The sequence below is a fragment of the Rhinopithecus bieti genome, unplaced genomic scaffold (assembly GCF_001698545.2).
Source record: "Rhinopithecus bieti isolate Rb0 unplaced genomic scaffold, ASM169854v2 scaffold_315, whole genome shotgun sequence".
NCBI classification, from domain to species: Eukaryota; Metazoa; Chordata; class Mammalia; order Primates; family Cercopithecidae; genus Rhinopithecus; species Rhinopithecus bieti.
In genome coordinates this window covers 1,803,095-1,829,978 of record NW_016803481.1, presented here as the reverse complement: position 1 = coordinate 1,829,978, position 26,884 = coordinate 1,803,095, and the positions used below count along the sequence as shown (strand labels likewise).

Sequence of the window (26,884 nt, the reverse complement as noted above, 5' to 3'; positions counted from 1 at the left end):
TCAGGGACCCACTTGAGCAGGCAGTCTGTCCGTTCTCAGATCTCACCCTCCGTGTGGGGAGATCCACTGCTCTCTTCAAAGCTGTCAGACAGAGTCGTTTGCATCTGCAGAGGTTTCTGCTGCTTTTTTGTTGTTGTTGTTTAGCTGTGCCCTGTCCCCAGAGGTGGAGTCTACAGAGACAGGCAGGTTTCCTTGAGCTGCTGTGAGCTCCACCCAGTTCGAGCTTCCCAGTGGCTTTGTTTACCTACTTAGGCCTCAGCAATGGTGGGCGCCCCTCCCCCAGCCTCGCTGCTGCCTTGCAGTTAGATCTCAGACTGCAGTGCTAGCAATGAGGGAGGCTCCGTGGGCGTGGGACCCTCCCGGCCAGTGTGGTATATCATCTCCTGGTGTGCCGTTTGCTAAGACCTTTGCTGAAGCGCAGTATTAGGGCGGGAGTTACCTAATTTTCCAGGTGTTGTGTGTCTCAGTTTCTAAAGGGATTCCCTTCCCCCTTGCCCTTCCCAGGTGAGGCAACGCCTTGCCCTGCCTCAGCTGTCACTGGTCGGGCTGCACCAACTGACCAGCACCGATTGTCCAGCACTCCCCAGTGAGATGAACCCGGTACCTCAGTTGAAAATGCAGAAATCACCCATCTTCTGTGTCACTCGCACTGGGAGCTAGATACTGGAGTTGTTCCTATTCGGCCATCTTGCTCCAGATCCGATCATAGATTCTAAATACCACTCTCCACTAAAAGAAATCGGGGCTTGGAAAAATGACCATTTCCAGGGCTGGGGCAGCAAACATACAGGATGAACATAGAACATCTTGTTGTTCCAGAGAGTAAGTAAATAACCAAAGAATGACGGGGTCATTCAGAAGGACCCAGAAACCAGCCTGAATAGGTACCCACTGGCAAAATCTAATGTCAGCAACAAAATAAATAATGTTATCATTAGTTAAAAACTTGTATAAAATAGGAATCTATAAGTTTATACTGATATACATAAATGAATAGTTAAATAGGAAAGAAGGGAAAAGTCTTTCTTACATACAAGGTCAACTAGTAAATGTAGGAGGGATGGTAGAAATAGTCACTATTTGGCAACCATTATAGGAAAGGTGATAGAAACAGGAGTCATCAGTCGATGTGAGACTAGTAGTTGTAGGTTTGATGAGGAACAGGGTGTTGTCATGACATTGACATTTCTCCGCATGAAATATTACTCAGATGTAAAGGGGGAAATGGTGACCATGGTGGAGATAACCAGCAGACACAGTTTTGATCAGGGCATCCTGTGATGAAACAGGTCAATATAGCATGCCTATGTGATTCACTGAGACGGGGCATCATTTCTGTGGTATTCCTGCCAAGAATTCATGGACTGTGGTCATGAGGAAACACTGGACACTTCCAGTGAGAATAAAGACTTTCTCACTGGATACCATTAAGTATGGTGTTAGCGATAGGCATTTTTAGATACTGTTTATCAAGTTGTGGAAGTTCCCCTTTATTCCTGGTTTACTGAGAGCTTTTATCATGAATGGGTGTTGGATTTTGTCAAATGCACTTTCTGCATTGACTAATATCGTGAGATTTTCTGCTTTAGCTCATTGTTGTGATGAATTACGATAAATTGCACTTGGTTTCAACATATTCTTTTTATGCATTTGATACATTGGATTTAATTTGCTAATATTTTGTTGAGGATTTTTCCATCTATGTTCATGACAGATGTTGGTCTGTAGTTGCTGTGATCTGAGTGTTCCTCTTGCACGAAAAAATAAAAAATTCATGTGTTGAAATCCTTACCATCAGGAGGTGGGACCTTCTGGGATGTGATTAGGTTAATAAGGCAGAGCCCTCATGAATGGGATTAGTTACTCAAGAAAAGAGGCCCCAGAGAACTGCCTCATTCCTTCCATCATATGAAACACAGCAAGAAGGCACCATCTGTGAGAAAGTGGGCCCTCACCAGACACTGAATATGCCAGTACCTTGATCTTGGCCACCAGAACTGGAAGAAATAAATTTCTGTTGTTCATAAGCTAAACAGTTTATGGTATTTTGTTAAAGCAGCTCAAACAGACTTAGACAGTAGTTTTCTTGTAAGTTCTTTGTCTGGTTTTCGTGTTAAGGATGCTGGCCTCATAGAATGAGTTAAGAAGTACTAAGAAGTATTCCCTCTGCTTCTGTCCTCTGAAAGAGATTGTAGAGAATTGGTATAATCTTGCTTAAATGTTTGGTAGAATTCACTAGTGATATAGTCTTATTCAGATTGTGTATTTCTTCTTGTGAGTTTTGGCAGATTGTATCTTTCAAGGACTTTGTCCATTTCATCTAGGTTATCAAATTTGTGGGCATAGAGTTGTTCATAGTCTGCCGTTATTATCCTTTTAATGTTCATGGGCTCTGTAATGATGTCTCCTCTTTCACTTCTGGTACTAGGCATTTCTGTCCTCTCTTTTTTGTTAGCTTGGCTGGAGGCTAATCAACTCTTTATTGGTCTTTTCTTTTTTTTTTTTTTTTTTTTTGAGACGGAGTCTCGCTCTATCGCCCAGGCTGAAGTGCAGTGGCTGGATCTCAGCTCACTGCAATCTCTGCCTCCCGGGTTTAGGCCATTCTCCTGCCTCAGCCTCCCAAGTAGCTGGGACTACAGGCACCTGCCACCTCGCTGGGCTAGTTTTTTGTATTTTTTAATAGAGACGGGGTTTCACCGTGTTAGCCAGGATGGTCTCGATCTCCTGACCTCGTGATCCGCCCGTCTCGGCCTCCCAAAGTACTGGGATTACAGGTTTGAGCCACCGTGCCCGGCCTATTGGTCTTTTCAAAGAACCAGTTTTTGGTTTCATTGATTTGTTTCTCAGTTGATTTCCTGTTTCAATTTCACTAATTTCCACTCTAATTCTTATTATTTATGTTCTCCTGCTTACTTTGGATTTACTCATTTTATAGTTTCCTAAGATGGAAATTTGGATTTTTTTAGCTTAGATTTTCTTTTCTTTTTTTTTTTTTTGAGACGGAGTCTCGCTCTGTTGCCCAGGCTGGAGTGCAGTGGCCGGATCTCAGCTCACTGCAAGCTCAGCCTCCCGGGTTTACGCCATTCTCCTGCCTCAGCCTCCCGAAGATTTTTCTTCTAATATAGGCATTCAGTGCTATAAATTTTCCTCTAAGCACTGCTTTTGCTGCCCTTGTTCTTTGTTTCTATTTTTGTTTTCCATTCTTTTTCTGCCCTTTGTGGTTTTAATTAAGCAGTATATATTATTCAGTTTTCTCTCCTTAGCATATCAGTTATTCTTCTTTTTTTTTTCCAGTGGTTGCCCTAGAATTTGCAATGTGCATTTACTACTAATCTAAATTCACTTTCAGATAACACTGTACCACTTCACAGGTAATGTGATACCTTATAATAACAAAATAATCCTAATTCCTCCTTCCTGTCCCATGTATCATCGCTGTCATTCATTTCACTTAAATACATGCATAAGTAAGCATTTCTATATATGTGTGTATATACACACACATAAGTTATCTATAGCAGCATACATAATTGAATACCTTGCTATTATGTTGAACAAACTCTGTTGGATCATTTTAAAATAAGAAAAATGAAAGGTTTTATTTTGCCTTTATTTTTGTTCAACATTTTCTTTATGTAGGTCTGAGTTTCTGACCTATATCATTTTCCTTCTCTCTAAAGAATTTCCTTTAACGTTTCTTGCAAGGCAGATCTATTAGCAACAAATAACCTCCATTTTTGTCTGAGAAAGCCTTTTTTCTCCTTTATTATCCTTTGAAAGAATACTTTCATAGGATACAGCATTCTAGGTTGGTGGCGGGTGTTTTTTTTCCTATCAGCAGTTTAAATACTTAACTGTACTCTCTTCTTGCTTGCATGGTTTCTTAGGGGAAGTTGGATATAATTTTATTTTCTCTGTACATAAGGTGTTTCCCCCATCCCCAGCTTCTTTCAGGAATGTTCTTTATCTTTTTATATTCTGTAGTTTGAAAATGAAATGCCTACGTGTAGGTTTTAGGGGTGTTCACCCTGTTTGGTGTTCTCTGAGTTTCCTGGATCTGTGGTTTGATGTCTGATATTAATTCTGGGAATTTCTCAGTTACTGTTGTTTCAAATATTTCCGATATTAATTTTGTTTCTTCTCTTTCTGATGTTCTTATACACATATGTTACACCTTTTATTTATTTTAGAGACAGGGTCTCACTCTTGCCCAAGCCATTCTACCACCTCAGCCTCCCATGTAATCGGGACTACAGGCGTGTGCCTCCATTTTTTGAGGGTATGTGGTCTTATTATGTTGCCTAGGCTGTTCACGAACTTCTGGGCCTCAGCCTTCCAGAGTACAGAGGTTATAGGCGTGAGCCACCATACCCGGCCTGTGTGACACATTTTGTAATTGTTCCACAGTTCTTGGAAATTCTGTTCTATTTCTTTCAGTCTTTGTTGTCTGCTTTTCCATTTTCAAAGTTTCTCTTGATAATATCTCAAGCCTAGAGATTCTTTTCTCAGCTATGTCTATCTACTAATAAGTCCATCACAGGCATTCTTTATTTCTGTTTCAGTGATTTTTTGATCTCTAGCATTTCTTTTTAGTTTTTCTTTGGATTTCCATCTTTCTGCTCACATTCCCCTCTGTCCTTAAATGCTAGCTACCTTTCCGTTAGAGCCTTCAGCATGTTAATTATAGTTGTTTTAACTTCCTGGTCTGATCATTCCAACATCCCTGCCATGTCTGTTCCTTATTCTTGCTCTGTCTCTTCAAGTTGTGTCTTTTGCCTTTTGGTATGCCTTCTAATTTTTTCTTCATAGTCAGACATGTAATGTTCTAGGTAAAAGGAATTGCTGTAAATAGGCTTATAGTAACCTGATGGTAAGATGACAGGGGAGGAGAAGTGTTCGCTAGTCCTGTGATTAGGTCTTAGTCTTTCATTGAGCCTATGCCCCTGGACTGTGAACTTCACAAGGGTTTCTCGTTTTTTCCTTCCCCGTTAAATGGGACAGGATGACTAGAGTGGGCAGGAGTTGGATATTTCCTTCCCCCAGGTCAGTTAGGCTCTGGTTAACTAGTTTCTCCTACGGGAAGGCCTTGTTAAGAAAAGTAGTGCTAGGTCATTTTTCAAAATGGTTTCTTTTCCCCTCTGCCAGCCAGAAGCAGAAGGGTTTATTTCTCTGATATTTAATGTGGGGACCTGGCCAAGCTACTGGAGGTAAATCTCACAATATTGTAGGAGTTGGCCTGTGACTGGGTCCATCTGGAGTTTTTAACTCTCAGACTTGTCTGAGCCTCCAGCAGTGCATCAGTTAGAGTTCAGGTTTTCTTACTTTAGAGTTGGTTTCGCACAGCAGCTTCCACTCAGGAGTCTCTGCTCTGTTAAGCCATGCCTTCAAGTAAGGAGTCTGTGGTCTCTGTTCTGGGAAGCCACAGCTCCCTCTTTTTTCCTGTCTGTCTCTCCAGCCCTGGGGCAGTAGTTTACCTTGTATCTTCCCCTCTTATAGGTCCAATAAGAGTTGTTGACTTTTCAGACTGTTGACCTTTTACTTGTTTGAGTGGAGTAGCAACTTTCAAGCTCCTTAAAGGCAGAACTAGAAACTGGAAGTTCCTCCTCTGCCTGCTTTTCACTTAGGTTTTTTTGTTGCTGAGTTATAAGAGTTCATTATATATGCTAGATACAAGTCCCTTATCAGATATATGATGTGCATATATTTTCTCTCATTCTGTGAGTTTTTTCACTTTTTTATTGGTATGATTTGCAGCACAGACATCTTTAATTTTGATGTAGTCTATCTTTTTCCTTTGTCACTTGTGCTTTGGCGTCATGTGTAAGAAGCTCAGCAGTGGCTGGGCACCGTGGCTCATGCCTGTAATCCCAGCACTTTGGGAGGCCAAGGCGGGCAGATCACCTGAGGTCAGGAGTTCAAGACTAGCCTGGCCAACATCGCAAAACTATCTCTCTACTAAAAATACAAAAATTAGCCGGGTGTGGTGGCAGGCACCTGTAATCCCAGCTACTCGGGAGGCTGAGGTAGGAGAATCACTTGAATCTGGGAGGTGGAGGTTGCAGTGAGCCGAGATCATGCCACTGCACTCCAGCCTGGGTGACAGAGCGAGACTCCATCTAAAAAAAAAAAAAAATGCTCAGCAGCATGAAGTTTACTTCTGTGTTTTATTCTAATAGTTGTGTAGTTTTAGCTCTTACTGCATTTGGGTCTGTGATCCATTTTGAGTAAATTTTGTATATGGTATGAGGTAGGGGTCCAGTTTCATTATTTTGCCTATTTGTTGAAAATACCATTATTTTCTCACAGAATTGTCTTGGCACCATAAATGATTTTTGATGTGTAGGTCTTAGATCCTAGTTTTGAAACCATTACTGAACATCCAGGTAGCTCTGACTATGGTGATTTACCAGATGTCATATCCTAGAAAATCCTTGTGGAGTTCACATGTCATTTACAAACTTTAGTCATTTCCATAATGAGGCATACTCAGGGTCTGCCTAACCAAATTGTCATTTGCCAGTAGAGAACTTAGTGTACCAAAGAAGGGCCTGATTTTTTCCCCTGATATCAAATTAAAGCTCCAAAGTGCCTCAGCTTTTTATGATTGTAAATTATCAGTCTGTCTAGATGAATTTTAATTAACGTTTTCTACCTTTGCCACTTATCAGATTAATGAATTCTGTGTGTTTAATACCTGTCCACGTTTGTCCCTATCAAGTTTCAAAGTATGCTTTTTAGAAATTAGACCAGTTCTTTGAATTCTGTGTGCTAGTGAAAAGAGCAAGTATAAAGTTGTGCGTATGGATTAATAAGCAAATCATTTTCTTTATAGATAGGGAGGGAAGTTTAATTTGGATGTAGGGAAATGGCAGTCGGATAAGAGCAGAACAACAGCATCATTTATGATTGGGGAGCTAATGGAGGGAAGTTGTCCTGTTGGTTGTGAGATGGGTTCTGCAGCTCCTTCTGTGGGCTGGGTAGGCTCCATGGGCAGGTCTCTTACACATCGCTGTCCTGGATTATCTCCTCTGAGTCCGTTCTACAAAGGAGACTCTTTAAAACCATGTTTTCTACCTATGGTAACAGAGCTGATGAGAGTTTAATCGATGCTTCTTTTAAGGGTTTGAGATTTTTTAATTGGTTTTTGATGCATTGGATAATTAACTTCTCAGTGATCAGTTTTCTGCATACAGTCATCCTTCAACCCACAGAGGCCCTACCTTTAGGCCTCTGCTCTCTTCCCATGTCCAGCCATCCATGGTATCCCACACCTCTTCATTCATTTTCTTCTTAATTAACTAAGGACATAGAGAGGAGCGCTGCCCCAGGTGTAGTCCTGAGATGCTATCTCATGTTCCTAAATGCAAGAAGGCTGTTGTGTGCCTTAGACAAATTGCATATGTTAAGCTGCTTTGAGTTATAGCGCTGTCCATGAGTTATAGTGCTGTGGCCATGAATTCAGTGTTAATGAATCAGCTAGATGTTAAATAAGGTGCCTTTAAACAGAAACGTGCATCAAACAAGGTTATGAATTGATCAGTTGAAGATGTTTTAGGGGCTCACAGGAACCTAACCCTGTATATCCCCTGTGGACAATGCTTTAGTATTCACTAATTCAGCATTCACAACAGCATAACTATCATGGATAACAAGAATTAAATGTATTTGTCATGTAATGGGCACTAACACTGGTTGCCACTGACTTTATCAGATTAATTTTGTGCCATGTATGATAATGTTTTAAATTTTAAGTTTTATGTATTTCTTATATGTGTATATATATAATGTATAGCCATATATTTAATAATTTATATATTTGTGAGTTCTTTATAAATTATTTTAGGGTAAAAAAGGGCATTTGGAAGACTTTATGTTTGGCTTGTACAATCTGAAACAGTAAAATTTTTAAAATATACATACGTTCCTTGCCAAAATCAACCATATTTTTTACTTTAATAGCTTTCATTTAGCGTCACCTGATTACTAATTTTAAAATGTATTTGATTTTAAGAAAATTATAGTTTCAAAGATAGAAATTTATTTTGCCAAAAACTGTAAGTAAGCCATATATGCAAACTCTGGTCACTGTAATATATACATTTTATGTCACTCTCACTTTGAACCCTCCAGTGTGTCTTTGCCTTAAAGAATTTTGACTTATCTTTGATTTATAGAGTATTTATGGCAACTCTCCTGGCTTCCAGAGCCTAACAGACTTATTTGTATAGCTTTTAAAGCTAATTGGTTGGCTTTTGATACTTTTGCTGGAGGAATATCTTATTAAAATCAAATGGATGAATTAGCTAATTGCATTTAACATTTGAAGGGATAAGTGAAAAGAGGAGAAAAAGACTCAAGTTGATTCAAAAGCAGAATGAGAAGAAAAAATAATTGGCATATTCTCCACATCTTTCCTCTGATCAACCACATAGGAGACAAAACAAATTAGAGACTTGTCTTTGAATAGGAAGCAGATGTGCGGAGCATATTCTTACTTCAGATTTTGCTAACTGTTTTATCTTTAGATACTGATTTTTATCTAGAGGAGAGTGTTGGAGCAACTAAAATGGAACTCATAAAACTTCAGCTCTTGATGGAAGTTTCCTTGATGCCTGGCACTTTATGCTGTATTAATGCTAGGAAACAAATTTTATTTCCTCCTATCTTTAGGCAAGCTGTTATTCCTCTAATGCATAGTCACTTGTAACTTAGATTTTTGAGAAACAAGGAAAAAAGATTTATTCTTTGAGACCAGTTGTTGGCTAAGGCAGGCTTTTGAGCATCCCAGTTACTTGTCATTCAGCAGCTGTGTGGGAAAGTGTAAGCTACATTGTTGAACAAATTTCTTAAAGGAAAAAATTTATTTCTTGATTTATTTGGTACAAATGTCTCTTTACTCAAAAAATCTTTACAAATGGTTATTGGGCATTCAGACATTTGTTTAGCACTCTGTAGTCTTATAAAGTGATTTCAATCAGGTGCCTTTCACAGAAACCCTGAAGGTCAGGGGAAATCATAATTTCCTTGATGAGAAAGCTGAGGCGTAGAGAAGCTCCTTGTTAGGAGGCGTTGCCTCTGATTTCCTGGTCAGATTCATAAATTTCTTGCTTTTTTGTTTTTGTTCTTTTTTATTTTTTTAATGTCCTTGCCTTACTGCTATGGAGAATGATTTCTATTTTGCAACAGTTTATGTTTTTCTCCTGTGTACAGGGATATTCCAATGCCTTTAGTCAGCTCAGGAGTAGAGCATGGTAACCTGAGAGAGCTGGCACTTGCAAGAATGAAAGACCTCGGAATACAGGTACGAGCAAATATGGTGGTCAGGCCACAGCTGTTGAGAAAAAGAGGAATCTGAAACGCTAAACGACTTTGCTGCTATCACCCCTAAAACTAGACTTGCGGGTCAGGTCAGAAAGTCCCCAGATGTTGAAGGCATAGTCACTGGACCATGTCGGAGCTGAAGCCAGTGGTGCAGAGGCTGCCTGCTGTTCCTTCATTCCTTTCTGCTCTCTTCTGCCTGCTCAGATTGCCAACTGCGTGCTCCATTCCAGTTTTAAAACAATTTTCTTTTGAAGTATTAGGAATTCAGTTATTGACTGAAGAAAAGGAAGATGTGATTCCTGAGAAGAAAGTATAATCATTTGAAAAGACAAGGATTATGGGCATGAAATAATTGCCAAAACTGCTATTGCCCCACATATACCAGTCTCCCATCCCTCTGGCCATTGAAATCCCTTCTTTGGTCACAGATACTTACTAAGTATCCCCTCTGTGCTGGCCCAGGATGTAAAAAGAGCCCAAGAACCTGCAACTTAACAGTCTCTGTGGGAAATTGTTAAGTCACAGGAAGGTTTGAAACTCCAGTACTCAGGAACTTCTTAGAGCTGCTAAAGGAATAAACCAGGAGTGGTGTTGAGAACAAGGGCCGACTCCTGGGCTCTGCCTTCAGAGATTCTGGATCAGTAGGTTGGGATGGGACCAATCTGTTATCCAGCACTAGGTACATGGTTCTCATGCACAGTTCAGATGTGGGCCCCACTTTGAAAGACATTGTTCCAAGGATTGCATATGGTGTTTGTGGACTTCCCTAAGACATTTTATTCTCTCACTCAAATTATTATGGAGAAAATTTTTCAGATTGTTCAAGGGAGAGTTTGTGAACATTATTGGCATATTCTACCCAAAAAAAGTGAAGAATTTTATGTTCCAGAAAAATAGCAAATGCATTTGTAGTAATTAATGGCACCAAACAAAATTGTGTGCCTGCTTTGCCTCCCAGACTCAAGCTGTTCATGTTCTCCATCTCCTCTCGCCTCCAAGAAGGCCACTGACCTTCAAGAAGGTCAAGGTGACTGACCTGGCCTGGTTATCCCAACAATCTCGTTGTCCATCCATCTTCTTTAACCCTCACCCCTCATAAGCCTTGTTAGCCTCTGTTAAAGTAAGCTAGGATTGAGTCCAAAGGCTGGAATTCAGTCATAGCCAAAATATATCTAGTTCCTAGAGGCAACATCTTGAGCAGAAAATAAGCACACACCAAACTCTGCCTTTAAAAAAGCATGCCAAAAAAAAAAGAAAAAAAAGAAACAGCATGCAGGTGTTCATTAAGAACATGGAACAGTAATACATTCCCATGCTAGCTACTATATAGAACTACTGTAGTGAAAGGACAGCAGCTACACTCAGTAGATTAATAATTACCGAGATTGATCATCTTTGTCTGCTATACAGTTTTTGTTTACTGGAATTCATGGATTCCACATCAGCAAAGCATTATCTTGAGCAGTTCCTGGGTTGTAGAAGTAGCTTTAATTTTCTAGCACTGAATAATGAGCTCTTATTTTTCTCTTGGAATTATATACATGTATGGCAGTCCTTCATAAATATACTATTAGTAGAAAAGCTTACGTGACATCATCAAATTTCCCACAGTGATCTTTTCTCAGTGGAAGAAAATGTTTATGGTTTGTTCTGTAAGGGGGAAATACACCATAGGATATATAATTGAATAATTACAAGGATTTATAATAATGAAAAGGACTGTGTAATTGTAAATGTCTGGTAGCGTAGCATGCACTGTGGGTCGTAGAATAGAAGTGAGAGCCACATTACAGATGCTTGGCCATGCAGACCAGGCATTGCATTGGCATTGTCTGTAGGCAGCTCCATGCCTCCTCAGATATTCAAAGAGCCATTTGTGATTGTGCTTCAGAGTATGTAATACACAGCTCTAGGTTCCTTCTCCCTCCCTCCCTTCCTTCCTTCATTCCTTCCTTCCCTCCATCTCTCCTTCCCTCCTTCCCTTTCTTCTTCTTTCCCTTCCTTTCTTCCACAGTGCCCTTCTTGCAAAAAAAAAAAAAAAAAAAAAAAGCCATCTTCAACATGTACTTTTGGATATTCCTAAAATGATACAAATATGGTGATGCTAAAATGTTAACTGCCATAAAATGGAGAAGGTTTTAAAAATTTAGGAATTTACTTTTTACTGTTTATATACATACTTCTGGATTGTACTTTCAGATAGTTATATCACCCAGGCAAACCTGTTTCTTACTCTTGTGACTTACATTCTTTACTGCTAAGATTATATTGTATATTGATCTTTTTTGAATTCTAAATTTATTTTAAAAGCAATACTGTACTACTTCATACATTCCTATTCTGGTTTCCCCTATCCTCAGATTGATTAAAGGTGGTTTTATTTTGAAATTCAGCTCTTTTATCTCATTATAAGTTATGTGCAAACTTAATTTTGAGCCCAGGGTTTGGTGGAGAGGTTTAAATAAAAATAAAGATTGAATTACTTACCAGTTTTATATTTGTGCCCTCCCCCTGCTCCGCCACTTTTTTTTGACAGTGTCGAGATGTGAGAACCAGAGAAGTTGGAATCCAAGAAATTCATCACAAAGTACGGCCATACCAGGTTAGTCTCTTCAATGTCTTAGAGGGCCTAGGTACTGTCCTTAGATCTTTGCCAACCCTGCGCCCACATGTTCTTAACCAAGGACAGAGCCCCAGAAGTGAATAACTAAGAGCAGAGACTAATCGAGGATTAGATACCGGTGTCAAACCATGAAAGCCAAATAGGAGAATTCTAGAAGAGCCAGGTTAAGAAAACGAAGTCTGAACCTCATTCTAGATTAGCACTGTCCAATGGAACTTTCTGCAGTGTTGAAAATGTTCTATGATCTGGGCTATCCAGTATCCCATATGGTGGTGACTGTTGAGCACTTGAAATGTGGCTTGTACAAATGAGGAACTAAATTTTTAATTTTATTGAATTTTGATTAATTCAATTGTAAATAGTCCCCTGTGACTACAGGCTACATTTGGGAAGTGTGTAGTATGATCTGCTTCTCTCTTTGTGTGTAACTATTCAGCTGTTGCCCAATGGTGATAAGCAAATGAATAGATCAGCCCTTATCCACAGGATCCACAAAAATTAAGCATAATGCCTTAAGGCATTGATGGTATGTAATGAATTAACTTCTCTCTTATACTTGTATAATGTCTAACTGTATGCCAAATTTTCTGTAGGATTTGATTCTCTTGTGGAGCCCCATTTGAGAAAGGCTGGAATAGATGATCTCTGCATTGATGTTTCTGTTTTCAGCATGAATTAGTTAATTGACATTTTTCACATGTAGGACCTTTTGAGAGAAAAAGCAGATCCAACACAATTTGCCAAATTCTTGTGCAGTTCAGTTATTTAGCAAACATTGTTGAGAAGGAATATGTGTTAGTCTGAATTGTTCACCTTGCTCTGGTTACAATCTGCTCATCTACCGAGTGTTTCTGCGTGTGGCCGTGTCCATGTGTATACTTTTCTCTGTGCATGGATATTGTTACATATGGCTTCTATTTAGGAAAAGTACAAGAGCCATTTGTACAATGAGCTGAAGAGCCAAAAGCCTGTGCAGACTGCTACCACAAAGCCTCTCCCCAAAAGCTACCCTCCATGATTGAATTTTCTTTAACATTTTTATCCCATAAAATTATGCATAATATTTTAAGTGCCCTGTGGGAGGCCATAATTCCTTGAAATTTCATCATGGTGCCAGTGACCAGCATCACATTTTTCTTCCCCAAAGGTAGGTTTCAGTGGAGACGATAAGATTAGAAGGTGAAACCCAAACCATTGAGCACCTGACAGTTTTGAGACAAAGGGGTGCTCCTGAGAGCTACGCATGTGACGGATTTTGAAATTTTACATTAGAGACTCTTCATGGGGAGTCAAATGCGTGGAAGCCTTTACTGAGCTGCATCTCTGTAAGAGTCTCAAGGTTAATGAAGTTCAAGTATTTGTGAAATTATACAGTTGTTTTCCTTTTATAATAGTCCATGAACAAGGTATGAACTTTAATCTTGGTGCTATTTGAGAGTAGACAAGTAAAAAGAAACATAATTAGTGATTATTCATTCCTTATCCCTAACTAGATATTAACCTAAATAAATACATACAATTACAAAAATGAATTTGGTTCTTTAATTTTGAATAATATTTTTTGTGGCTTTTTACTAAACAGGTTGAACTGGTAAGGAGAGATTATGTTGCAAATGGTGGCTGGGAAACATTCTTGTCATACGAAGACCCAGATCAAGACATTTTGATTGGCCTCCTACGATTACGCAAGTGTTCAGAAGAAACTTTCCGTTTCGAATTGGGTGGAGGTGTCTCTATAGTACGAGAGCTGCATGTGTATGGAAGTGTGGTCCCTGTGAGCAGCCGGGATCCTACCAAATTTCAGCATCAGGTATCCTGTATTCCATTTCTATTTGACTTGTAAGAAACTGCCCAAGTAGGAAAAGAGAAAAGGAATGGGGTGAAGACAGGAGGAAGAGACAGAGGAGGAGGAGAGGGTAAAGAGAAGCATAGAAACAGAGGAGCCAGTGTTTTAGTTGTTCGGAGATGTTTTCTCCCCAGATTGTATCCTTTTGGGAGGAAAGGACAAACTGAGATTCAGTCAGTTGGAACATAACAAATTGAACCACATGGAATTGGTATTTTTTTGAGATGGAGTCTCACTTTGTCAACCAGGCTGGAGTGCAGTGGCATGATCTTGGCTCACTGCAACCTCCACCTCCCTGGTTCAAGTGATTCTCCTGCCTTAGCCTCCCTAGTAGCTGCGATTACAGGTGTGCACCACCATACCTGACTAATTTTTGTATTTTTAGTAGAGATGGGGTTTCACCATGTTGGCCAGGCTGGTCTTGAACTCCTGACCTCAGGAGATCCACCCACCTTGACCTCCCAAAGTGCTGAGATTACAGGCATGCGCTACTGCGCCCGGCCTGCAGTTAGTATTTTTGAAAGTAAGAAATTGTCTAATACTGGCAATCTCATATGGGTCCACTTATTGTGGAATCAGGTTAGATGGTGATGGGAAAACGTTTATGAAACACTTCTTAAGGTTAAGCCATATTATACATAGAGGAACCCTATTCTAACCCCAGACAACCTACCTTAATAACTCACTTCTCGAAATTTCCAGAAAATGTGTTAAAATCTAATGGTGGATATGATATAAGCTCCAAAATTGATGATTTAAGAATTTTGCCTGGTTTCTCAACTCTTAGAAAGTAGAGAGGTGGCTGGGAGTGGTGGTTCACACCTGTAATTCCGGTACTTTGGGAGGCTGAGGCAGGTGGATCACCTGAGGTCAAGTTCAAGATCAGTCTGGCCAACATGGTGAAACCCCATCTCTACTAAAAATACAAAAATTAGCTGAGCATGGTGGCACATGCCTGTAGTTGCCGCTACTCGGGAGGCTGAGGCAGGAGAATCACTTGAACCTGGGAGGCAGAGGTTGCAGTGAGCCGAGATTGAGTCACAGTGATCTCGCCCAGTGCAGTGAGCCACGGCACTCCAGGCTGGACAACAGCGGGAGATTCCATCTTAAAAAAAAAAAAAAAAAAAGTGGAGAGGTGACTAAGAAATTAAAGACATATTGCCCCAGACTTCCATCATTTAGAGATTGCCTAGAACTTACCTAAAAAGAGACAAAATTTGAGAGGGAATTACTGTCTTCCTGTGAATAGATTACATCATCCACAAAATGCCTTTTGGTAGCTCTTGTTCGAAAGTTAGGCCTTTTTCAATTGTCTACTACAGTATACCTTTGGTATGATTGAATGGTTTCTTATTCCTTACTCCCATAAGTGGGCTTTTTCACTCTTATTTTAACAGATTTTAGCAACTACTTAAGTATATAGCCTTCTTGTTTTATGGACCCCTCTTAATGAACTGCCTTCCTTTTTAATTCCCACTCCTCTTTGTTGCTCTGTGCAGGGATTTGGCATGCTGCTGATGGAGGAAGCAGAAAGAATAGCTAGAGAAGAACATGGATCTGGGAAAATTGCTGTGATATCAGGTAAATGGGGGAGGGCGAAGTTCATGATTCCTTCCCATTTTGAACTTGGCACCACAGTGAAAACTATGTTGGTACCCTCTTGCCCCTGTTGATGGTTATTACGTTCAAAATTGAGCTGAGCTGACTGGCGAAGGACTTGTGCTCAAACAAAAGTTACAAAAGCAGTTTAGTGGAATAGAGCTTTCTGAGCCCTCTGAGAGTCAAGACCAGTGACCCATATCCCCTCTTCTGCACTCTGTCACACTGTTCAGCGTGGTTGCTTCCTCCCTGTGCTGTGCTCAGTTACTGTATCTGAGGAAATGGAATTTGCGTGTGTTTCACTATTGTGGAGATTATCACTATTGTTCAGAAATTAAAATAGAACCTCAGTTGCCAGTACAAGCTGTTTAAAGGCCAAATTCCTGCTCTTTCAATTTTCTTCTCAGTAACTTCGATCCTGGGGAACAGCTTTCCCCTGTTTGGGAGTAAAAAAGTTTTCTCCAGCCCTCTTAGGGTCCCTGGCTGGGTCTGAAAATTAAATGACAAAGGCAGATTAACAGGGGAAAAGCGTACACATTTATTGCATATAAATTTTATGGAACAGGAAAGCCTTCATAAGGAAATAAAGACTCTAAGAAATGGCTGAACCTGAGTGTTTTTATACAAGTGCAAAGTCATGAAAAAATATGACATGACACAGGAGTAAGAGCTAAGGGTGAGAAATGGGGATGTTTAGCAAGGCCTGTTCATTTTGATTCCTCAAGGTACCCCTCTGCCTTCAGAGGTGAAGGTGTTTGTTTGCTCCAGGTGGTGTGAGGGCACCTCCCTCATAAGCATCTCATGACCTGTGTCAGGGGAGAAGAAAGGGGAAGGTCAGAGGGTCCTTCCTGCATACGCCATTTTCTGATTCCTTCACCTTAAGATACTCAGTATGCCAAGGCACCGTCTTTTGGGGTAGTGTGTTCTGAACCCCATCAGGAGCTTCCCCATTTCTTACCTAGGACAGCAGGTCACTGGGGAAGTGGGCATGAAAAGGAAAACCCAGTACAGCGTGTGTGAGTGGAGCAAGAAATGACATAGATCCCTTTCACATCTGCTGTTCCGTAGTGTACCCTTACAGAAATCGCTGTTCCCAGTAGAAGCTAACAGGGTGAGAGCCATGATCAAAATGTAGGTTATTTTTCACCCAGCATGTTTGTTTTCCCACTCCAATACTACAACATTCCTAAAGCTCAAATACGCCTTCTGAGAACATCATCTCTTCTGAAAATGAAAGTTGAAATGAGGCTTTTTTAAAAAAATAATAATAATAAGTCATTGCCAATCAGTAAATCAATACCTATGCTCGGGTTTTAATTATTATAATTACGAAAATGTAATGACTCAGGCTCACTTATAATCATTTAGTGTGGTTGAGGTTTTTGGCATTATCTAGACAGATTCCTAAAAGCTTTTTTTTTTAAAACATGTCCAGCTTTATTTTTTTTTTTTTTTCTGTTATCTTTCACAGAAAGAAGAGGTAACTAAACCAGGCTCACTTGATTGGTACTGTTACCTGTAATAAAAAAAGGTTCACTTCTCAACTGTTTAACCTGTGGTTGATCAGAAGTACCAGGCAAAGGCCCGACTGACTTGGAACCCCTCTGCACGTGCATCTGTGTAGAGTTGATAACACCTGAAATTTCCATGGCCCCTTTTGTCAGAGCACTGTCACTGTTCTGGTAAAGTGCTTGTGAAACTTCAGTGTGCTTACAAATCACCTGGAGATCTTGCTAAAATGCAGACTCTGACTCAGTGGGCCTGGGTGGGGCCTGTGCTCCCAGGTGATACCTGTGCCGTCACTTTATACCTACGGCCACACTTTATACACAAGCAAGACTTTAGTATTCTCTTTCAAGTGTATTCTCTTTTCAGTCACTGAGATAATCATAACGCTCTGTGATCCTGGCAGTGCTGCACTCCCGGAGTCTGATAATAGTCATGCGACTTTCTGATGTCTGTGGGAACCTAATCAACGTTAAAACTGAAGAGCATGCATATTCTATCACTGCTCTGCATTATTTCATCTGCTTTCATGACATCTGTGTCTTTTTACAATGTTGCATGCAGAGAGGACCCCTGACTTGCCTGAGGTCATATCCAGTTGTTCATAAGAGCCTCAGTTTCTGCTTTTTATGAGCAGGGTGATTTCCATTTTCTAAGTGGAAATCGGCATCTGTCCTCTTTCTGGCGTATCTATCTCCCTAGCTTTTTATCATAGTCTAAATAATAGCTCAATTTCAGATCATCTGCATGTAGAGTTTCTCAAATAACAAGAAGAGACTTGCTCAAATTAACAGGGAAGAACCTTTCTCTTGTCGGCTGGTATGATAGATCTACTTCATTTCTATACAGGGGGTTGCTTTTGGCCAGTGGGTTTCTGTAGGAACAGTTCTGGAATGCCTTCTTGGGACTTTAGTGAGTTCAGGAGGAAGGATGCCATAAGCATTACTTCCTGTCACCCTGCCTAGAAGCCCCACTGTTGCTCTCTATAGGGAAAACTACATAAGCCTGGACTTTCTGTTTGACTTAAGCACTGGTCACCCTTCAAATGAAAGAACTAAGAACACTTGCCGTCTGGATGATGCATTTTTATTTCTCCAATTGAGTAATCTATTATTGTTCTGTGTAAGTTTCTGAATCAGATGCCGGAGAAATTAGTCCATTATTCAGAACTTCAAGGAGGGCAGATGTGAAGAGCTTATTATTATATCATGCTTTTAATGTTGTGTTTTTCCGGTTTTTGCATTTTGACTTTGGTTTCTCTGATATGAGTACAGTGCGTGTACATGTGTTTTAGTTTTTTGTAAATAGTTACTCTCCATAAATTAATCCTTAGAATGAAAATCTCTTTATGATAGTGCTGGTGTCTGTGGGCTGCATTTTGTCAACGTTACCTCATTGGATTAGCTGAGAAGAGGCACTGATTTGGGTGGGGTATGGGGGTGGGGAGGACAGGTGGCCAGGATTCCATTCCTGCTTTGCCAGTAGCTCTTCTTGTGATCTAGATAATTTTACTTGCTCTCCATGGGCCTTTATTTCCTTATTTTAAAAAAATGGATGTGGTTATCTTTTACAGTTCTGACTCTAGAATTCTACCCCTTAGTATCTTCTTTAGTTCTCAACATGACCAGTTATGTTTTCCTGATTAAATTGTAGGTGGGACCTTTTCTGTGCCATATTAAGAGACTCTAATTTCATCAGTAATAGATATCAGTCTCATTGTAAGTTGGGTGTTTGCTGATGAAAATGGTGATAGTTTCCCGTAGGTAATTAATCCTAGGCTTTGTGAATGCCTATTAACTTAGGTCACAACTGGCAATACTGTTTGACCTAAGTGTTTACTTTTTTCCCAACCTTGTCCTCAGTTTGTAAATCTATCCTTGTTCCAGGTATGTAGGCTTTTGTGTAAGTTGTACACAGTGGTGGCCTAGATGTTCTGTCCTGGCATAAATAGTAAGCTTGAGTAAGGGAAAGACAGAATAATTTATCATTTTGTTTATTCTTGTGTAAGAGTAATGCATTTAGGTAGAATTTTTTTTAATTGAATTTTGATTCATTATGACTTCCCTTCATCTTGCCAGCAGATTTTCTCTGTAACTTGGGTTTATAATCTTGGATTCAGCCTCTAAACAATATTATGAGCTACACAGTAGATCTGATTTGAGTCACTATAGAAAGACTCTGGGTATTCTTTTTTCTGTATTTAAAAACAAATTGGTTTTTTATCTGTGCTACTTCAATAGACTTTGTTTATAGGTATACACTGTGTGTTTTATAGCAGATTATCTTTTTAAAAAGATGACTACCTTTATGGCTACATGAGAAAATGGAAAACTTTCTCGCATATCAAAATCAAACAAAGCAATTTCTTGAAAGAGAGGCCTTTAGGTTTATTCTGTTTTTTTCTTAGTGAACTGTGTTTTAAAGTGAACCATCAACTCTAAATGTGAAAATTAAAGTAAAAATGAAATGTTCAGTTTCATCAGCATCAAAATCACCGTGTGTTGAGGGGTCACGTATGAAATGAAGAGACGTATGAAAAAAGAAGATGTGTGAAATGTCACCCTGCCCTGCGTGAATGTTCGTGTTGGGCTATGGGAAACTCACCCACCTTCCCCTCATTGATTGTCTTTGACTGCAGAGGAAGATAAGTTTTCTCCCAACTTAGACTGCAGATTAGTTCGTAACTCAAGAATAATTACTTCACAGTAAGAAAATATTCTTTTTTTACATATAAAAATGGACAAATCAGTGTTATGAGAACCACCAGTTTATAAAATAATGTGTAGGCAAAAAATAACAGCTAATTGCTGCCAAATATCTAAGCAATTAATTAGTCCCTATTAATTCCAAGTGGTATCATTTGCCAGCTTAACCCATATATCTTCTGTCAACACACATCTGTTCAAGGTTAACAAATTATATTTACTCAGAAACCATGATGTTTATCTACTTGGATGATCAGCATTCTTTCCTTTAAAAATGTTAACATGAGCAGTTTTTGTGTCTCCTCTCTTACGATATAAAGTGCAAGGAATTATACTGGAGAAGCTAACCACAACATCTGAAATGCCATCACTAATAATCACCATGGAAACGGAGATCTCTGATGTCACACTGCCTGTACCATTTCTAAAAGGGCAAATATAACTGTAATAGTCACTGTTTAAAAAGCCATTTAACACCCCCAACAGAATGAGTTTTTTTCTTCTGGCAATTTTGGCTAGGTATCAGATCCAATCGTGTGACTGTTTCAGTTTGCCAAGCTAATTGCTATGCAGCAAGATGACCAGCTATTCCCCAAGCTCCTCTGACTACCTTCATCATAAGCACTATTCTATTTGTGTCCTTTCAAGTAGAAAATTAATATGGCCATTGGCCAAGAATTGTACAAGGCCAATGGATCGCACAGTGATGGTGAGAAATGAGGAAGATGTCTGAATGGTCGATGACAGAAATCATTGAAGTCAGAGACTGATAGCCATTTTGTTTAAATCTATTAAAAAGCCAGAGAAGGGGAGAGGAGAGAAGAATTTAAATATAGGGTGATTAAACGAGTCACTATGGAGATGAAATCATCCTTAATCACGAAGGTCTTAGTTATATGACCCTAAAACTACATCACAGTGCCTCCTGGTCAGAAAATAAATGTACCTGTGCCTTCTACAATCTAATATGGCTTTCTAGGGCTACAGTTAATGGTCTTGTTTGCCAGAGCCACTGATTAATAAAATCGTATGTGGGCAGAAAATAGCAGTTATTTTGTTGAAACATTTAAACTACAAATGGCTGAGATTTACTTATTCGATCTTCACCTGTCTCCCAGGCTACTACAAATCTCCCTCAGTTTCAGGTGAAGGTAGTTTTATTCCTTGCATTATAATCTGGTTGAAAAGAAGTGTACATTCATAACTAGGTTTGTCTGAAAATGGACTCATAATCCTTACCAAAATGCCCAGAAAAGCATTTCTTCATTGTAGCGTGTCTATTTGCTAATGGACACAGGAAGCCGGCCAAATGCAGACCAGTTTGTGGCACCTGCACGTGTTAGTCTAGGGCTTCTCAGAAAGGAGGGGAAAGAGTGTTTGCCCTTTTGTACTCTGTGCTTTAGTCCTTTACATCATTTATCTTTGTGACAAATTATCCCCTAAATGTCCCCTAATTAAATGTACATTTTCTGAGTTTTGTATATTCCTCTGTTCCATTTCGGTATTCTAACAATGATCATATATGTTTCTTTTTTGGTGTACCAGTAGTATTTTTAAAATCATTATTAATATCTTTTTAAAGACAATAGATACAACATAAAGTATTTCTTTACTATAAGAACTCAATTTCAGCATCATTATTAATCAGACTGGAATTGATGACATGGAATACTACTTTGCTAGGTAATGAATTAGCTAGATGTTTGCTAGTTGGTGTCTTGCAGCTGCACTGTGGCAGCATTGTTGCGTAGCTCTTCCCAGGAATCTGTATTCCATGACTTGACATTTACTCATTTGAAGGTGAGTCAGGTACCAGTTTGTAGTACACCGCACATCAAGTGCATCAGACCATCTCTCACTTGGCATCACAGACTATGTTAATTAGTACACATGTTTTGAATATTATTGAAGAGGGCACTAATGAGTTTCTACTGTTTGGATCTTGGAGGCAACTGACTTTTTGTGACGTTTTTCAGGCAGAAGCTAGTGATACTGATTTGGAGTGGCTGATTGGCATTTGAAGAACAGCATTTGGCAAATGCCGTTGCTAATCCCAGGTTCATGCAGTCCATCCTCTTACGTTTCAGAGTGTGCACATTGAGATCTTGAAGTCCAGCCTTGCCAGTGTGGACACACAACACATTTGTAGACTTTCTCCCATTCTTGTTCCTCTTAGTTTATGGATATAGGGAATGATGGTCTTATGCTTTTGCTTTGGAGGAATAGGGTTATATCATGTGATTCCTAATAACATTCCTGAAAGGTCTGGGAGCTTTGAGATGAATGACTACCTTTATTTAAAATTAGACACTTCACAGGCTTTTTTCTGAGGAAGCAAGCCCTCTCCACAAGCAGCCTGCCCTACACTACTCACTACTAGCTGTCTCTCAGAAAGTCTGTTTTAATATTTTGTTGCAATGTTGATTTCTTATCAATGTAACTTTAATATGAATAGTACTGTTCTTTTCTCTAAATATTTGTCATTGCCTTAATTCACTCAATTTGATAAAGCTTTTCTATTTTAGATCTGTTAGAGGCAGGGATTTGGCAGGTTCTTCTTTGGGTGAACAGGTATTACTGAATAATGCTGGAAAATATTGGTGCTGCCTTCCTTAGCAGCAACCAAGATACTAGTTTTGTGGAGCCTTTTAGTTTAGAGATTTCTGATTCCAACAGAACACATGCAAGGAATATCTTATTCTTTAGTTGGCCTGGCTTAAGCTGTTGTCTCTGACCAACAACTCACATTTCTAAGACAGTGCCTGTTAGACTTAGAATTGTAGTTTGTGGCCATGGGATCATTTCCTTATGCACCCCATCCTCTAGTCCCTAAGCAGACCACTGTCCACTTGTCCACCATTCATGAATAAATTGCTGGGGTTCAGTAAAGCAGTCCACATGCCCCAGATCTCTACATGTGTGATCTGTTGCCTCACTGCAAATCCTAATAATTAGTGTTTGTTCTGGTTATTATTATATAACATACCACCCCAAATTTTAGTGGCTTCAAACAACAACCATTTTATTTGCTTAATGATTCTGTGGGTCAGAAATTCAGCAGGGTATAGAGGTGATCTCTGTTCTGTGATGACAAGGGCCTCAGCTGGGGTGGCTTAAATGGCAGTCAGTTGGCTGGGATGGTGTGTCTGAAGTTTCCGTTCTGACTGGGGCTGTCCACATGAGCAGCTTGGTTCTTGTCCACGTGTCTGCTCCACGTGGCTTGGGCTTCTTAATAGCACAATGGCTTGGGTTCTAAGAGGAAGGAGCAAAGGCCTGGTCTTAGAAGTCCTAGAATGTCTATATTAGTTATCTGTCATTGTGTAATAAATTATCCAAAAACTTAGTGGCTGAAACAACAAACATTTCTTATCTCATGGTTTCTGTAGATCAGGAATCTGAGAGTGACTGAGCTGGGTGCCTCTGGCTCAACATCTCTCACAAGGCTGCAGTCAAGGTGTCAGCTGGGGCCATAATCATCTCAAGAGTCCATTGCAGCTGAAGGATCCCCTCCCAAGTTCACTGTGCAGTTTTTGGCAGGCATCGGTTCCTCACAAGCTATTTGTCTTGGGGCTGTGGTTCCTCGCCATGCTTCATGGGCCCCTTTGTAGGGCTGCTTGTCACATGATGTGACAGCTTGCTCTCTCAGTGGGAGTGATCAGAGAGGGAGCAAGCCCATTCAAGATGGCAGCCATGGTATTTTTATAACCTAATCTCAGAAGAGTGTTAATGAGTCCAGCTCACCCTCAGAGGGAAGGAATTACACAAGTCTGTGAATACCCTAGGCAGTGAACTTTGGGAGTCATTTTAGAGACCGCCTACCACAGTGTATCTTCTACCCTGTTCTGTTGGTTGGAGTCACTGGGCCGGGCCAGATTTAAGGGGAAAGGAAGTGAATTATATCTCTGTAAGGGAGAAGGCAGCCATCTTTGGATGCTGTCAACTGTAGTGGTGGAATACATCTCCATTGCTTTGTGATTAGTAGGCATCCAGTACCTCTAATGCCTTTTCCAAAGATAGACCCTTTGGGTAGACCTAAATTCAAGAGTTCTTGTCCCAACCCTAGTATCAGATTTTCAGATAGTCAGGCATGGCAACACAATCACACCTCACGCTTTCCTAGGCAGAGCTTGGCAGGTCCAACAAAACTCAGCCTGCACCTGACCCTTTGTGTGCCATCTCTCTTCCATGAGGACACGCCTGTTTCCCCTTGCAACCCTATTTTATACCTGATGCCTTAGGTGCACATGCTGGCCATTTATATTTTTCTTCCAGATGATGGAACATAGAAGCCTGTTTTTGGGCTGATACATGGTTTGCCTCTGGAACTTTCCTGCCCTTAGATATTTATTCTCCCCCTACAAACACATGGTGAAATTTTATGCACTGTAAGAAAACTTTTTTCATTTGGGGAGTTGATAAATCATATGTAAAGCAGAATTTGCCATTTTAACCATTTTTAAGTGTATAAATCAGTGGTATTATTTACATTTGCAGTGCTGTATGACCATCACCGTTATTTCTAAAATTTTTAACACCCTAAACAAACTGTGAACCCATTAAGCTAGTAACTCCCAGTTCCCCCCACAGTCCTCTAATCTATTTTCTGTCTCTGTGAAATGGAATCATAGAATATCTGTTCTTTTATGTCTGGGTTATTTCACTTACCATGATGTCTTCAGTGCTCATCCGTGCTGTAGCATGTCTCAGAATTTGCTTCCTTGTTATGGCACAATAATATTCCATTACATATATATACTACATTTTGCTTATCATCCATCAGTCCAATAGACATTTTGGTTGTTTCCACCTTTTGGCTATTGTCAATAATATTGCAGGGTGGACAAATACCTGTTTGAGTTCTGCTTTCATTTCTTTTGCACATACACCCAGAAGTATAATTACTAAGTCAAATTGTATAACTCTATATTTAACTTTTTGAGGAAACACCAAACTATTTTCCACAGTAACTACCCTGTTTTTCATTCCCATGGTGGCCACAGTGCACAAGGATTTCAGTTTCTCTACATCTTTGCCAACACTTAAGATTTTTCTTTTTTTTTTTTTATAGCCATCCTAGTGGCATTCTGTGGGAGGTTTGACTTATATTTCCATAATGATTACTGATGTTGAATGTCTTTGTCATTTTTATCTTCTTTAGAGAGATGTCTGTTCGGGTCTGTTGCCCCTTTTTTAACTGGATTGTTTGTCTTTTTGTTGTTGAGTTGTACGAGTTCTTCATATTTTCTGAATATTAGACCTTCATAAAATATGTGATTTGCAAATGTTTTCTTCCATTCTGTGGGTTGCCTTTTCACTTTCTTGCTACTTTCCTTTGATGCACAAAAGTTTGTAATTTTAATGAAGTCCAGTTTATCTATCTTTTGTTATTTGTGTCTTTGGTGTTATATTTAAAAAACCATTGCCAAAGTCAAGGACATGAAGATTTTCCTCTATGTTTTCTTCGAAGGGCTTTATATAAAGTTGTAGCTCTCAAATTTAGATCTTTGACCTATTTTGAGTTCATTTTTGTATATGATATAAGAGTCTAATTTAATTCTTTTGCATGTGGATATCCAGTTTTTCTAGCACACTTGTGAAGAGACTTTTCTTTCCCCATTGAATGCTGTTGACATGCTTGTCAGAAATCAGTCGAAAAGAGAAGTGAAAGTTTATTTCTGGGCTCTCAGTTCTATTTTGCTGGCCTATATGTCCATCTTTACATCAGTACTATACTGTTTGAATCACTGTAGCTTTGTAGTAATTGGGAAGTATAAGTCTCCACCTTTGTGCTTCTTTTTCAAGATTGTTTTTGGTAATCCTGGGTTCCTTGAAATTCCATGTTATTTTTCACATGGCTGTTTTTATTTCAGCAAAAGTAACCATTGGGATTTTGATAGGGATTGCATTGAATTGTTATATGGCTTTGGATGGTATCATCATCTAACAATGTTAAGTTTTCCAGGCCATGAACACAGGATAGCCTTCCATTTATTTAGTCTTCTTTAATTTCTTTTAGCAATGTTTTGTAGTTTTCAATGTGCCAGTCTTGCACCTCCTTGCTTAAATGTATTCCAAGATATTTTATTCTTTTGATGCTATTGTGAGATTTTAAATTTTGTTTTGAATTGTTCATTATTAGCATATAGAAATAAACTGATTTTTCTTGCATATTGATTTTGTGTTATGCAATTTTGCTAGATTTATTAGCTCCAATAATTTTGTATGTGTGTGGATTCTTTAGCATTGGCTACATATAAGATCATGTCATCTTGAATATAGATAGTTTTACTTATTCCTATCCAATTTGGGTGCCTTTTATTTCTTATTCTTGCCTAATTCCTCTGACTAGAACCTTTAAGTACGGTGGTGAAAATGGGCAACCTTATCTGGCTTCTGATCTTAGGGGGAGAGGTTTCTGTTTTTCACCATTGAGCATGATATTATTATCTGTGAGTTTTCACATATGGCCTTTACAATGTTAAGGGAGTTCCCTTCTATGCTAATTTATTGGGTGTTTTTATCATGAATGGGTTGTGGGTTTTGTCAAATGCTTTTTCTGCATTTGAGCTGATTGTATGATTTTTTCCCCCCGCTTAATTCTGTTATGGTGTATTACATTGATTTTTGTGTGTTGAACTATCCTTGCATTCCAGGGATAAATCCCACTTGGTTGTGGTATATAATCCTTTTAATATGCTGCTGAATTCAGTTTGCTAGTATTTTGTTGAGGAGTTTGGCATCTGTATTCTTAAGGGGATGATGGTCTAAAGTTTTCTTTGTAGTGTCTTTATCTGGCCAACAGAGTAATGCTGGCTTTTATAAAATGAATTATAAAGTGTCCTTCCTCTTCAGTTTTTTGCAAGTATTTGAGAAGGGTCAGTATTAATTTTTCAATTGTTTGATAGAATTTACCAGTAAAGCCATCTGATTTTGGGCTTTTTCTTATTGGGACATTTTTTATTACTGATTCAGTTTCTTGTTACAGATTTATGTAGACTTTCTGTTTATGAGTCCGTTTGTATATGTTTCTACAAATTTGTTTCATCTAGGTTATCCAACATGTTGGCATATAGTTGTTCACAGTATTTTCTTACAGAATTCTTATTTCTGTACAGTAAGTAGTTATGCCCCCTCTTTATTTCTGTTTTTGTGATTTGAGTCTTCTCTTTTTTAACCCAATCTAAGGTAAACATTGCTAGTTGATCTTTTCAAAGAATGAACTTTCGGTTTTTACTTTTTTTATTTATTCTCTTTTTTTTTTTTTTTTTTTTTTTTTTTTTTTTT

The 26,884-nt window shown here is 39.2% G+C and overlaps 1 protein-coding gene across 2 annotated transcripts in view; it reads left to right on the top strand.

Moving 5' to 3' along the window:
- The window catches only part of ELP3 (elongator acetyltransferase complex subunit 3), a 109,038-nt gene that overhangs the window by 63,331 nt on the left and 18,823 nt on the right, over positions 1-26,884 (top strand). For both annotated transcript variants that reach the window (XM_017884996.1, XM_017884987.1), the window contains 4 exons: positions 9,211-9,301; positions 11,858-11,923; positions 13,527-13,754; positions 15,290-15,371. In XM_017884996.1, coding sequence (XP_017740485.1) covers positions 9,211-9,301; positions 11,858-11,923; positions 13,527-13,754; positions 15,290-15,371 — 467 coding nt within the window. The remainder of the gene's footprint in view (positions 1-9,210; positions 9,302-11,857; positions 11,924-13,526; positions 13,755-15,289; positions 15,372-26,884) is intronic.